The 15,610-nt window shown below is 35.0% G+C and overlaps 1 protein-coding gene across 4 annotated transcripts in view; it reads left to right on the plus strand.

Moving 5' to 3' along the window:
• The window catches only part of MATR3 (matrin 3), an 86,255-nt gene extending 76,472 nt beyond the window's left edge, over nt 1–9,783 (plus strand). For all 4 annotated transcript variants that reach the window (XM_006866129.1, XM_006866130.1, XM_006866132.1 and 1 more), the window contains 8 exons: nt 879–1,004; nt 1,146–1,313; nt 2,470–2,601; nt 3,134–3,177; nt 3,276–3,630; nt 5,386–5,605; nt 6,183–6,304; nt 8,697–9,783. In XM_006866129.1, coding sequence (XP_006866191.1) covers nt 879–1,004; nt 1,146–1,313; nt 2,470–2,601; nt 3,134–3,177; nt 3,276–3,630; nt 5,386–5,605; nt 6,183–6,304; nt 8,697–8,747 — 1,218 coding nt within the window. In that variant the 3' untranslated portion in view covers nt 8,748–9,783. The remainder of the gene's footprint in view (nt 1–878; nt 1,005–1,145; nt 1,314–2,469; nt 2,602–3,133; nt 3,178–3,275; nt 3,631–5,385; nt 5,606–6,182; nt 6,305–8,696) is intronic.
• The last annotated feature ends 5,827 nt before the right edge of the window (nt 9,784–15,610 follow it).

Genomic DNA, 15,610 nt, shown 5'->3' on the forward strand with positions numbered 1-15,610 from the left:
TTACATGTTGCTATGATGCTAAAACAGATTTATGTTGAGCTTCCTGATTAGAATGCATTAGGAAGAAAAGGCACAAGGCAGTCTATTGAAATTCAAGCAAAGAAAATCCTATGGATTACAAGAGTCATCGGGATGCTGCAAAACCAGGCATTTCGGTCCATTGACTACGGAGTCATCATGAGTCAGAAGTGACCTCAATGACAACTTGACAACAACTTACAGATTATTATTAGTACAGGCATCCCTCATTTTTTGTACTTTTCATATAACTGCATTTTGAGCAAATTGTAGATAACACTTAATGGACTATAGTATAATGAAGTTTTATTGCACTTGTCTTAGAATGAACCTGTAATATCTCTGAGGTATGCCTGTACCTAAATTTTAATCCTTAAATAAGAATTGACATTGTTCATTATTAATAATGTATAAAGGGTGTAAAAGGAACATATTTTGAAAAGCTATTTCAGATTTGGTGTCAGATCATTATTTCAAATTCAATAGGTATAATAAAGGATAAAGTTATAGTGTGCCGGCAAGAAAGTAATCTAATTTTAATGAATAGCAAATTGGGAATGTTGGTGTTTTGTTTGAGTTCATTTATACAAAATATCTAAATCAAGAATATCTAAATGCATGGAGACAGAAAACAGATTAGTGCTACCAATGACTTGGTTGGAGGAGAATGTGAAGTCTCTGTTTAATGGGTACAGATGTCTCCCTTCAGGGTGATGAATATGCTTAGGGAAATAATTATCATACAATTGAGTATACTGAATGTTGCTGAATTACTACACTTTAGAATAGTGAATTTAATCTCTGAATTTTATCTCAATCTGAAAAGACATCTGTGCTTAGAAGTATTTTTGTTATTTTAGGCATTCATTGAAATGTCAACTACAGAAGATGCTCAGGCTGCTGTGGATTATTATACAACTACACCAGCATTAGTATTTGGCAAGCCAGTGAGAGTTCATTTATCACAGAAGTATAAAAGAATAAAGGTAAATTAGAATTCAGAGTATCTTTTTTTCCCCCCAGATTATGGATAATTTCCATTTTAAATACATCATTTTAGTATTTGTTAACTTGCTATTTTAAGTTACTCACTTACAATTGCCTCTCTTATGTTTTTCAAAATGGAGAAACCTGAAGGAAAGCCAGACCAGAAATATGATCAAAAGCAAGAGCTTGGACGTGTGATACATCTCAGCAATTTACCCCATTCTGGTTATTCTGACAGTGCTGTCCTCAAACTTGCTGAGCCCTATGGGAAAATAAAGAATTATATTTTGATGAGGATGAAAAGTCAGGTAATAAAAATCAAGGAGTTTTTGGGAAAGATTGTGTTAACTTTGCATATGTGTATGTTTCAGTATATCTTATTTCAGTTGGGGAAAGAATATGAGTGCTGTTTGAAGCCCTCTCAGTACCATAATAATTGAGGGATTTTAAAATTAGTGAAGGTGCTTGTGATAAAACATTCAGTAAATACTGTAAGGTATGAAATGGAAACTAACGGTCTGTTCTCTTGTGCACTGCTATTTGTTTCTGGGATTTACCTTAAAAGATCTTACTGTGCATACGTATCTCCACCACCCCCAAACTGGAATTGTATTTTATTGTTGCTTTACCACATTATTTATCACTCAAATAAACTGATTTCCATTTCCTCGGTTGATGGATATTTAGAGTTGCTAGTTTTATAGCTTTTATGTTTGTGCTGCTCTGGACTTTTCACAGTGTGACTCTTTGAGTATATGTATGTATATATTGTTGTTGTCTAGTGCTGTCTAGTCGATTCCAACCCATAGCAACCCTGTATAGGGTTTCCAAGGAACAGCTTAAAGTATCATTAATTCTATTCTGATTCTTACGACCCTGTATATAGGGTTTTCAAGGAGCAGCTAGTAGGTTTGAACTGCCAACCTTGTTCTCAGTCCAGTTCTTTTTCTCTACCACCACACTAGGAGTGTGTAAGATAAAATTTTAGAGTTGTCATTCTGAATATGGATGTTTGCATTTTTTTATATATATATATTGTGAAATAGCTTTTCAAATTTGTACCAATTTATAATTTCTCGAGCATTATGTGAGAATGCTTTACTGACATTGATAATTACAGACAAGTTTCATGTATTTTGTGGGTGAATTTAGTGTTCTAAGTTTTTATCCTAAATTTATTTTTTCTTTTGGTGGTATTTTGATTAATACACCTTTTTAGCTTTAGATGCATTTTTGCAGAAAGCCTGCAAATAATAATTGGTGCCATGGTAATTCTTAAGGACTTGGTAAATTTGGCAGGCTGTCGTTATTGACATTTAACTCTGTACTGAAGAATAAATTTTCCTAACATAATGGATAATAAGTACTAATAAATGCTAAAGTTTGATTAAAAGTCTGTGGAAAGTAATGTCTTTCTTCCCTACCCTACCCTTCCCTTCCCCCTTCTTTCTTTTTTTTTTTAAGGCCTTTATTGAGATGGAAACCAGAGAAGATGCAATGGCAATGGTTGATCAATGTTTGAAAAAAGCTCTTTGGTTTCAGGGGAGATGTGTGAAGGTTGACCTGTCTGAGAAATACAAAAAACTGGTACTGAGGGTATGTAGTGGTGAATTTGTTATCATTAAAGCTTCTTAAATATATTTCAGACATTTCTGTGTTTCTCTTTTATGGATTTTCTTAGTAGCAAAATTTTTTTTAACTTAATGTTCTACAGAAATTTTCACTTAATAAAGATTTTATTTGAGCAGAATTCTGCTGCTATAAATGTATTTAAACTGTTGAGATGAGTGATGTCCTTGTGACTATACATATTGTCAAGTCAGTTCCAACTCATAATAGATCACCCTGTATAGAGTTTACCAAGGAGTAGTAGCTGGTGAGTTTTGAACTGCCAGCCTTGTGGTTGGAAGTACATTGCTGATCTACAGTGCCACATCATGCAGGTTAAATACTTATGAAGGTTTCAGGAATTGCATCATCTGAGTTCACTATGTTGATGGTTACTGGAAATAAAAACAGGTTGTTAGTATGTGCAATTTTTGAAGGATTATAATTGAATGGGTATTTTGTGTGTTTTTTAAGTGAGTATATTTTGATACTTTAACTAAGCAAAACTTTTGTCTTTTAGATTCCCAACAGAGGCATTGACTTACTCAAAAAAGATAAATCAAGGTAATTTCTTTCTGCTTGTATTTTTATACTCTTTAACATAAAAAATTTCCTTTTATTAAGCCAGGGAAGTCACTTGAGGTGTGCTTTTTTTATTTCAGAAAAAGATCTTATTCTCCAGATGGTAAAGAATCTCCAAGTGATAAGAAATCCAAAACTGATGGTTCCCAGAAGACTGAAAGTACAGCTGAAGGTAAAGAACAAGAAGAAAAGTCAGGTGATGATTGTGACAAAGATACAAAGGATGACCAGACAGAACAAGAACCTAGCATGCTTCTTGAATCTGAAGATGAGCTACTTGTAGATGAAGAAGAAGCTGCAGCACTACTAGAAAGTGGCAGTTCAGTGGGAGATGAGGCTGATCTTGCTAATTTAGGTGATGTGGCTTCTGATGGGAAAAAAGACCCTTCAGACAAATCTGGGAAAAAAGATGCAGCAAAGAAGAAGCTTAAAAAGGTAAGTATATTATCCTGAGCTGATTTTAATTTTAATAACCAATTAGATAATTATTTCAGATTGCTTACTCCTAGTAGAATCAGATTAAGGAAAGTTAATTACAAAAAGTGGGTATCAACTATACTAGGAAAATTTCAATGTAAACTCTGCAATATACAGGCTAAATAGGACTTAGAATAGTTGTAGAAAGTGTCAACTCTCAATGGGAATTTTTTTAGTAATGAAGGAGAAAGATGCCTACTTATTTCTGTATTGTCCATAGGTACTGAGATGACAATAAATTAAAAAATACACATATGGCTTTACATTACTCAAGTATATACCACCTAATTAAAGAATCAGAACATTAAAATGTCTTTGAGCCTCCCCTTTTCAATGTTAAATTTCTCTTGAAATGTAGAATGAAAGACTTAAGTTGTTCTACATAGCATTCATCTGTAGAAAGGTAACACTTTCAACCCTTAGTAGAGTACTTTAAGAATTAAATTTTACCTGATTTAATTCATGGTTAGCACTGGACTCTTACATAAACATAGACCTTAAAAAGTAATAAATCATGTAATAAATGTTCAAAATTTGTCAACACTTAAAGAATTACATGATTTTTAATACTTTTAAGGGTCTATGTGTAGTAAAGGAGTACAGTGTTTCAACCACAAAGATCAGTGGTTCAAGCCTACCATACCACTCCTTGGAAACCCTAAAGAGTCGCTCTGCGTCAGAACTTGACTCTGTGGCACTTAATGTATGTGTTTATTGGGGTCTTTGTGTTGTGATACTGTAGAATAAGCACTGAACCTCAAGAGTGGTGGTTCAAACTCACAAGCCGCTCCTTAGAAACCCTACACAGAGTCACCATGTGTCAGAACTAACTTGATGGTGCTTAACAACATACGTATTAATAGATCTTTATAATCATATATTGGCAAATACCCTTATTAAGCCACTTATAAATAGGGAAGTATAGCACAGAGAAAACAGTAATATCTCCCATGCCCTACAGCTTCTAAATTGGAGTGCCAAAATTTGAAGCTGGGCAATCAGGTTCCAGAGATTGATTTCTTAACCACTATACTATTTTAAAGGAGCTCTGGTAGCATACTGGTTACGAATTGGACTGCAAACTGAAGGTCAGCAGTTCGAAACTACCAGCTGTTTCGCGGGAGAAAGATGAGGCGTTCTGTTCCTGTAAAGATTTACAGCCTTGGAACCCTGTTACAGGGTCGCTATGAGTCGGAACCGACTGCACGGCACACAGCCAACCAGCCACACTGAATGTTCTTTTAAACAGGCTTTTCATATTATGAGGTACTACTTAGTTGCAGAGAACATCACCAAACAATTTTTATCAAATTAGTCCTTGGACAAAATCTCAGAAGTTTAGAATATGAATGTCCTTGGATAATTTTTTTTTTGGCTATAGTGTGAGGCAGGCCTTCCATAGTTTAGTGAAAGAATCATCAGTAAATTGGGGATGAGAAAGTTATAAAAAAAATTTTTTTTGAGAGAATTGACTAAAGACAAAGACGCTATTCCTTTCCTTTCAAGTAAAACAAATGGAAGGAATGCTGCAGGATAATTGTTGCAGAGTAAATTTGTCTTTTTTAACAGCGTCGTTTCCCAGGGAGTATGGAAGGTTTTGTCACTCTAGATGAGGTTGGTGATGAGGAAGATTCGGAACTTCAGAAACTTCGTAAATCGGGCATGGCATTTAAATCTGGTGACAAAAATTATGATGGTTTGGTTGAAATTAAGGTGGACAAGATCGAGGAACTTGATCAAGAAAACGAAGCAGCGTTGGAAAATGGAATTAAAAATGAGGAAAATAGAGAGACAGGCGCTGAATCTGAGAATGCTGATGATCCCAACAAAGATACAAGTGAAAATGCAGATGGCCAAAGTGATGATAACAAGGAGGATTATACAATTCCAGATGAGTATAGAATTGGACCATATCAGCCCAATGTTCCCGTTGGTGAGATTTAAGACTTTGTTCTTTCTCTTTCCTACTCCCCCACATAAAAAATCCTTACTTTACTATATGCTTTTTAAAATTGGTCTTACAAGCTCCAGTAGAATTTTAAAATAACTTTATTTCTATGTGAAACAATTTGTAAACCTTAATTAATATTTTCTATCTTTCCTCTTTGCCATGTTTTCTGATCTTGTATTATCTTATGTTCCCATACCCACAATATGTTGTTCTTTTCTCCTCATAAATGTTTCTGAAAATATAGCATTGCTTTGTTTTTTCTGTGTTAAATTTCTATCCTTTAAGAGTATAATTACGAGGGACCTTAAATATCATTTATAAGTACAAACTCAACTAATAGTGTCATGGGTTTTATTTCACTTTTTTTTTGTTGTTGTTGTTGATTTTTTTTGTTTTTGTTTTTGTTTTTGTTTTTGTTTTTTTTAACCTTGGGCCACTTGGACTTCTCACAAATATGTTTTCAATATTCAAATTTACACTAGCAGGAAAATAGATTTGAGAATACTAATAAAAATCTTGAGTTAACTTAAATTTTAAGAATATATGTTTGTGTTTTTAGGTATAGACTATGTGATACCTAAAACAGGGTTTTACTGTAAGCTGTGTTCACTCTTTTATACAAATGAAGACGTTGCAAAGAATACTCATTGCAGCAGCCTTCCTCATTATCAGAAATTAAAGGTAAGGCTGAATCTAAAAGGAGAGGTTTTTTGTTAAAATTACTAAGTCATGAATGAAAATAGTTGGGATATATAAGTAAAATGTGTGTAGTGCCCTTTGTGAAACCAGCACAGTACATTATCCTAGAGATAACATTTCACTTTCATTATTGATGAACCTTTACTTTTAATCAGTTATAGATCCAGGCCTTTGAACTAGTTCATTCTGGTTCAAACCCCTGCTGAGAATTTGCATTTCCAGCCCAGTCCACCTTTTAACAAGATAATCCCCCCAGGTGATTCATTCATCAGACATGGCCCACTCACTCCTCTCTGTTGACTAGATGGATAAAGAAAGGCCTACATTTAGAAAATTATTCCATTTTTTTGTCTATCACTTTTTGTTCTTGTTTTTTATTTTTGTTGGTCTTTTTTTTTTCTTTTTCTTTTTTTTTTCTTTTTCTTTTTTTTTTTTAATGTGGCTGTCTTTTACCATTATAAGGAAGCCCAGGTGGCGCTGGGGTTAGGCATTGGTATTTTATTTCAATAGTTCAAACCCACTTTAGGCGCATTGAAGCAGAAAGACGAGTCTGTCTGCTCCCATAAAGATTTTGTCTCTGAAACCCTAAATAGGGTTGCTGTGAGTCTGAATCGACTCCATAGCAGTGGGTTTGAGATTTTTTTATTTAAAGATATGGTGGGTGGGGAATGGTGTTTTATTTGCTCTGGTTTTTAAACTGGGACAAAACTATGAATTAATTAAGACAGTGTTGAAATGGTGAGAGGAATTAGGTGTTTGATAATATCTGAACAATATTTTCTGTAATCAGATTTTTGTTCCTATTGAAGTTGAATATCATTTTCTCTTTAATTTTACTCAGGAATTATTTATATAGCATGATATAAATAATCTTGTTACTAGATGATAAATGACTATAAATAATCACCAACATAAGGCTTATCCAAATTGTTAACTTGAATTCCCACTTTTATGAATCCCACATTGGTCACCTTTGTGGCACTTTTATCTATTTGACCCTAAAATACTGGACTGTTAACCTTAAGGTCAGCAGTTCAACCTTACCAGCTGCTTATTTGAAATTTTAACACTTAATGGCACTTAACAACAATATCCAGAATTGCATTTCTACAAATTTGAACACAAAGAGGTAAATGCCCAGCCTCTCTGCTGCTCACTGCTTGCTCCCCATGGGTTTTGATAATTCACTAGAATGACTTGCGGAACTCATGGAGACTATTAACTAAACTTATAATCCATTATAATCAGATAGGATACAAATACACATCAAGGAAGGTCTGCAAGTGTCCCTGGTAACACCATAAGACATATAGGGGCGTTCTCTTTGCTCCCATTTTCTTTGTGCATGGATCCTATTATCTATGCATGAGGAGTCTCAAAGAGAATGCTGTAAGGCCCAGGTCCCAAGTCCCTTAGTCATTGGGATCTCAATGAATAGAAATGACAGTTTTCCCTTCCTAAAATTCATTTGTGAAGTGTGGGGCCTGAATAGCCCCTACTTACCCAGATGCTTGGAGAAAAAAGCCATTTTGATTGCATATGTTATATTCAGAAACGAGAGTCAACCTTAGTTCTGTTATGCAGACTTTTATTTTCTGTTTGTTATTAAAGATACACAATGGGTATAATAGATTGCAATCAAGTTTTTAAAACGAAATTAGTGTTTTAGGTTAGATTGTAAAAATCCATGTTTTGTTATTACATTAGTTTATTAAATGGATTTCTTAATGTCTAGGAACACCAGATTCTAAGCCACTTGTCTAAATAATGCATGAGTCAGCAAGTAATACTGTATGGCCTCAGCTGTCTGCTTTTATAATTTTATTTTGGAACACAGTCACCTTCCCTAATTAATATTTTTTCCTGACTGCTGGAGATGCATAGTAGAATAACTGATATTTGCAACAGAGACCAAGTGGCCCACAAACCTAAATTATTTTGGTTGGCAGCATCTAGGGTGGTAGCTGCTCATTTGATGGATAGATCATTAGATGAAGCTATGTTTTTTTAATCTTATTTTTAGAATAATACTAGTTCTTCTGTCTGACTATTGTCTTTGTTTCTCATCTCTAAAGATTAAGATTAATCATTTGTTGAAATACTAGGTTTTCATCTTTTGTCATTTTTCATGCTTTACTGTGATGTCCTCTGAACAAATTTAGTTTGTACACTGACAAGTAAGATAACTCATTCTTGAAAATATTGATAAGGTTATATTTTCAATTACACTCAAGTCCCTAAACTTGGATACAGCATTTGTTTTGGAAATGGGTCCCTACTATCCATTTGTTGTTTTTCTTTTAGGTGACTTAATCCCTGTAATTCTTTTTTTTTTTTTTTTTTCCCCTTTTTCTTTTTCTTTTTCACTTTTCAGAGATTTCTGAATAAATTAGCTGAAGAGCGCAGACAGAAGAAGGAAGCTTGAGATGTGCAAGAAGCTTAATGATTTCAAAGAAAATAATGGTTTTTTGTTTTTAATGTTAACCTTTTTTTAAAAAAGTACTGATAGTTAGAAGAAAAATATTGTACTCTTTTGTTTTAGTGGAATAATACTTAGATGTCTCTTCATGTGTTTAAATGTTATAGCAAAAATATAGTTAAGTTAATGAAGAGTAGATTTTGTTTTATAAGAATGGCAACAGACAAAGTCACTTTGTTTAGAGACTTATGTTGTAAGCTACTAAAGATAAATTGCACCACTAAGGAGAAAAAGATGTAGAAACATTCAGAGAAATGAAATTTAGTCTTTCCAAGCTTCAAAGTAATGTCAAAAACTCTGATTCCATTCAATAAAGAACAAAACCAATTGTATTTTTATTACTTTCATTTGAAACATTCCACATTTTAATCTGAGCCTTAGCAGACTTTTCATTTGGAATTTGAAGCTTTTGGTTACATTTCATTTTTGGAGAATTTCATTAATAAGATTGGCAATTACGATGCAGGTGCAGTTTTCTTTTATTATGCTGTTGTTTAGGTAATAAGAATATTAAGTAATTGTCTTTAGATTTTGTAATTCTTTTCCCCTAAGTTCCTGCTAGATTTCGTATTCTAGTAGTCAATGTATTTTCAGTGAAATGTAAAAATATTCTTGTTCTCTTTGACCAGTATTAATTTCTTGAGATCTTACTGCTTGTCACTTGAATCCTGTAGCTCTCATACATCTCTGGTATAAGCACCACTTGATTTTTGAAGTGTGTAGACCATCTCTTCATATTTTCAAGATGTAATTTTGCATTTCTGCATTTTAAAAACAGTTTGGCCATAATTCTAGACGCACGCTTCTAATTCATGTACCTGCACATGTGACCTTTGTGGACAGAAATTTGCATGTATACTCTGTGTTTACTTGTAAACTCTGCTTATATACTGCTTATATCTGTGGTTTCAAGTTACTGAAGTGAATACCAATAAAAAAACAAGTCTAGGCCATGTTCATTGGTTATACATGTTTGGAATGTAACCAACATATTTGTCAGGTGTGGTTTTTATTCCGTTACACTTTTCTGCATGCTTTAACAAATAATCGCTTTTTTAAATCCACAGTTGAGTGTGCTAAAGACCTGAACTCTAATTTTTGCGCTGGTTGGATTTCTTGTTCATGTTATAAAACAAAAAAGTAGGACATGCTTGGTTGTTTAAAATGATACAGGTAAAGAAATTACAAACATTCATGTTTTAAACATGTTTAAAACAGTAAACTTGGAAATAACTTGATTATAGCAAGAATCAAGCTCTGCCAACCTTTCAAAATAATTATGTTTAGATTCTTAATATTGTATGATTATTTGTTGCCAGAAGACATGCTTAATATTTTAATATAATAACTCAGGTTGTATTTTAAATTTTTAGTTCAAAAGTATTGATACTTCAAATAGATAAAATTTTGTGATCTCTTTCTTCTATTGAAGGTAAGATGGCATTATTTTAATGTAACATGCACAAAAAAATCCTTGCCGGTTTATTTCTGCAATTTAATTTTAACCTTTACTAATCAGCTACTTTTGTTCAATTCCAAATTTTAACTAGCTACAGAAAGCGTTTTGTGTATATAATGTGACCCTTGTTTCCATCCAATCAGTGATGGATTTTTTTCTAAAGTCCTATTTTGTTGAGTGTACCAAGAAACGAGTTCTTTTTTCAGTTTAATATCACTTAAAAAGCAGAAATCATTATCAATAAAGATGCTAATGACATATAATACAGCTATTTCACAAAACAAGACAAACCTCTTACATGTTATTTATCAGAATATTTACACTACTAAACTACGCAATTTGAATTTTATTACTTAAGGAACATAAACTTTCGTCCAGGGAATGAGTGTGCCGTCAGCGCTTTACTGGTACAAAACTGTAAGATAAATTCTGTTATTACCTAAATCTAGAGAGTGAGGTTCTTCCCTTATCTCACTCCCACTCACTCCTTAGGACAGTAGAGACGGAAATGGAAAATACACACAATTAAATATTAAGGCAGGTATGTAGAAAGAGTGGTATACGTTTATATTCGCCTAACTTTGGACAGTTCCATTGAGTGGAAACCGACTCCTAGTGACACTGTATAGGGTTTCCAAGGAGCACCTGGTGAGTTTGAACTGCTGGTCTTGTGGTCCAAACCGACCTTTTCTTCGTCTACAAAGTGACATCAGAACAAAGTAAGAGTTAAAATTGTGACAGAAGTTCATGGTAAGTGAAAATCTGCAGAGGAACTCGGGGTTTTTTTCCACAAACAAAAACACAAAATTACTCGTGGATCTCGATCATAGAATTATTGTTTTAAGTGCCACTGAGTCCTTTGAGTCTTCTAGGGATTTTGAGGAACAACTGGTGAGTTTGAACTGCTGACCATTTCATCCAGTATATTAACCCACAGCGCCATACCAGGCCATCATGGAATATACCTCAGTGTATCTGAAAGCACACGTATTGAGTGGCTAATAGTTTAAGATTGTTATATTCTGGCAAGGAATGCAATTGTTGATCTGGTGTTTAAAGTTTACATGCCAAGAAGCATGCTTTCTGGAAAATAGCTGATTTATTCAAAACCTGGGATGAGGCCAAGATTCTTAGAATCAACATTGGAGCACAGATAATGATATGAATTTTTCCTTTAGGCTAGTGGTACTTAATGTTGGCATGCAGCAAAATTACCTGAAAAATCTGTTTAAAATGCTGGCCCTACTCCAATTGCTGGTGTACTAGATTTTGGGTGAATCCTGAGAATTGCATTTATATCTGTCTGGTCGTTAGTTTTTAACCAGAATCCTGATACAACTACTGTCTTTAATATTGAGGACCTGTATCAGTCACAACAGTCCATTTCATGAAAAGACTGTTTAAAATGAATGGCAAAAGGAAATGGCTATAAACAGGTTTTAAACCTGTTGATGATACTTGATACAGAAACTTAAGAGAGATCAGTTACAGCACAAGTATTAAAAGTCTGATATTCAAAGGTGAGAGTTTTATATTTTGGCTAAGAGGACTGTCTTGTGATAATTAGTCATTTAAAATGTTAACATTCTTTTTAATGGATTTATCTTAATATATTTAGACCAGTCCTATATTCTTGAAATTATTAACATTAGAAAGTTACTTTATTTTTTATAAAGAACTTTAAAGTCACATGTGCTGTGGATTAATATGCAGGGTCTGTTTGAATTGCAAAGTTGGTGGTGAATCAGGCTCACCAATCCTCAGAAACTCTATACAGGGTTATGAGTTGGCACCTACTTGATGGCATTCATTTAACAACAAAGTCAAATGCACAGTGGGGAGTATGAAACAAAAGGCAGCAACCCATTAGAGATAACATAAGCCAATGTCAACCCTTCTATGAAGAGGAATATGTATACATTTAGAAGTTAACCTTAGATGCAAGTTTAATTAAATTTATATCATGGTGCTTCATACATTATTGCTATGTGACTCTTACCAACCACAAGGGTTCTTTACCTCTTGCAGAGCACATGTTCTTCAAGTTTCATTATCCTGACTCAAAACCAATTCCTAGTTGCTTGACTTGAAAGTAATGACTCCTTATTTACTATTTGACTCAAGATTTACAAGAAATATTTTTATCTATAAAAATCGGTTGCAGATACCATATATATGCCCAGTTACTTTGCAACTACCAACTGTCGACCATGGCAATATGTTGTCTGTCCCCTTTTTTTCTCTCCACTGGGTTTTCAGTGACTGATATTTTTCATTAACAGCTGAACAATATAAACTGCACCACAGGGACTTCTATAGAAGGATGTGCCCACATTTATATGGTTTTCCTGAAGGCTTTATAATGAATGTGCTATCTTGAAGTCTTGTGGAAAGGAAGGTCTGTTTGATTACTTGAAGTGTTTGTTGTTGAGTGGGTTGTGACCTTGGACCACCAACCTTGCAGTTAAAAGGGCTATATGGTTTGGTGTTTAGCAAGACTTAAACATTACCCATTTTCCTGTGTGACTTCCTGCATACAAGTACCAAGTGTCTTATCTACTCCACAACTAGTTAGGCCCTAGATCCAGTTAAACCTTGCCTATTTAACCTATACAAAAGTCTTAGACATGACATTTTCAAAAAAGATTATGCCTTATTAAATGTCAATGCATAGAACTCAGTGTACACTGAAGTATGAGACAAAGTGTTATTGCCCTGGCTTATAAGGAGTGTTGTTGGCTGTACTTCCAGTACAGATTTACTGTTGGAACTGCCTTTGGTACTTAATTATTCGCCAACATCATAATTCAAATGCACCAATTCCGCAGTCTTCATTGTCTAAACACACACTAGCCTATGAGATAATTGCAATAACTATGGCTTGGGACAGGCCCAAATTAGTCCTCAAACTCTGCACTTGGGCAGTGAGTGGATTTGCCTGGTGCATTATGTTGTCTGTTTCCTTGATTGCTGCTTCCATCAAGCTTTAATCAGAAAATTCAACTAAAGTGTTCAGAACATAGGTTACTTCAAAATTTGATCATTCTTCAGTACATTTGTATTTATCTCTGCATATCAATATTTACATACAAATTTTAGAGTTAGTATAATGCAGAGTAAATGGTATTGTTCTAATGTCCTGGTGTGGCACTGTAAAATAATACACTGGACAGGTTGGTTTGAACTACATGGTCGATAGTTCAAACAACCCTATACGGGATTGCAGTGAGTTAGAATTTAACATTCTAATAACTAATTGCCTCTGATTTTCTGGGCATTCATAACACCTTTATATGACATGTTTAATAGCTTTGCTGTAATCAGTTAATAGCATACAACAAATAGCTATATGTAGAGTGCTAGTGTCACAAGGGATGTACACGGTTTACATTTTTAATTAGAATCTTAAAGCTCATCAGGAAAATGAGTTTGATAGCTGTTGAGTTGGTTCCAACCTACAGCGATCTTGTTAGAGGGTTTCAAGGAGCAGTTGTTGAGTTTGAACTGCTGGCCTTTTGGTTCAAACAGTGCAGCCCAGTACCTTAACCCATAGTGACACACCAAGACTCCCCCCTGATTATTTTAAACCTTTATTTCTGGTTTGTTACTGTAGTGTGAGACATGGTGCTGTGGGTTACTGGGTTTGAACTGCAAAGTTGGTTCAGTCTCACCTGCTGCTCTGCAGGGTCGATATGAGTGAGCAGACTATGGTGCTGAACAACTAAAGATTCTGTGGTATGTTTTTTCAAAAACGATTGGCTAAAGGTTTACAGAGTAAGTAAGTTTATCATTGAACAATTCATACATAAAGTCATTGGTTGCAATCAATGTAACATCACTTCACCCTTCTGTTTCACGTTCATGCATAATAATTGTAGCATAGATTAATGATACTTTCTAGCTGATATGCTGTCTGCAGCATTTTAAAACAATGTGTCTTTACTATAGTCCCTTTGTAATACCTCAGTCCTCATGGTGGGGCTTTGTCTCCACTTACTCTGACATTTGCATTCACTGCCATGGAAGAAAAGCATAGGTGCGAGACACTAACAAAGGAAGTGTCCATGTGTCCAGAGTCAGCCAAGGAAAGACCTTTGGCTCATCAGGTTTTCAGACAACATGGTGAACCTTCACTATAAACTGGGAATTGAGACCTTAATCCTTTTGATGGGATAAATGGCAGAGGCCCGCTTAAAATGTTAAAAAAAAGTAAGCCATGAATTAAAAGGCTTAGGAGTCTTTGGTGCTGTAGTATAAGCACTGGACTGCAAGGTTGGTTCAAACCCACTGAAAGCTCCTTGGAAACTACATTGGGTAGCTGAGTTAGAACTCAGTTCAATGACACACAAGAGGCTGAAAGTCTTGTTTTTTTTTTTCCAACCAAGTGTTGTAACAACTTGATTTTTTTTTCTAATATTTTATTGTGAATTATGTGATAGTTCACATGGGTGAACACTAGCTTTATCCCATCGTATACTGTTACATTGCCATGGCTATAATCCCTTCCATGCATCATCAGCCAACCAAAGGGTACTCCCCACAAGCTTGTTACTTGTTCCTCAGCACACATCCTATATCCATCTCAGGCTCTACAGTTTCCAGCCACTCTGTCTCTCCACGTTATTATGTCTGCCTCCATCTCTGGAGTCACTTTCACTGGGTAGGGTGCTGTAATCTTCTCCTTTGATGGTCTCAGGGACCTCCACTACTGGTCTGCAAAGTCAACCTCTCCCAACCTTTTGCTACCAAATGTCTATCTTTATATTTCCAACCCTCACAGTCAGTCCTGAGAGTAATTATTCACTATGCTTGATTGACTAAAGTGCTGGGTCATCTACAAATTTCTGATAATCGAGCTTTGATGGAGTGAGTCAAGTTCAGTGGTTAAGGAGAAAGGAGGCAGTCTGCTTCTGTTAAATATTTACATCCTTGAAAACCCTAGGGAGTGTTGGTTTTTTTCTGCTTTTGTTCCCTCCTTCATGCTCTCCCAAACTCAAATCTTTTCCAATGTGTGTTGATACATTGTCAGCATATTCCACAGATTATTGTCAGGTGTCATCGAGTCAGAACCGACTCAGCGACCCCATGCACAGCAGAATGAAACAATGTCTGATCCTGGGCCAACCTCACTGCCAACCTCACTACCGCTGTCTCACTTGACGCCATCAGTGATGCCACCTGGCTGATACATGTCGTTGGGGATCTTCCTCTTTTTCTCTGACCCTCCATCTTACCCAGCATGACCTCCTTCTCCAGCGACTGTTCTCCTGTCAATATGTCCAAAGTATGAGTGACAAAGCTTAGCCATCCTGGCCTCCAAGGAGCACTCTGGCTGCACTTCTTCCAAAAT

Source organism: Chrysochloris asiatica, unplaced genomic scaffold (genome assembly GCF_000296735.1).
Source record: "Chrysochloris asiatica unplaced genomic scaffold, ChrAsi1.0 scaffold00087, whole genome shotgun sequence".
NCBI lineage: Eukaryota > Metazoa > Chordata > Mammalia > Afrosoricida > Chrysochloridae > Chrysochloris > Chrysochloris asiatica.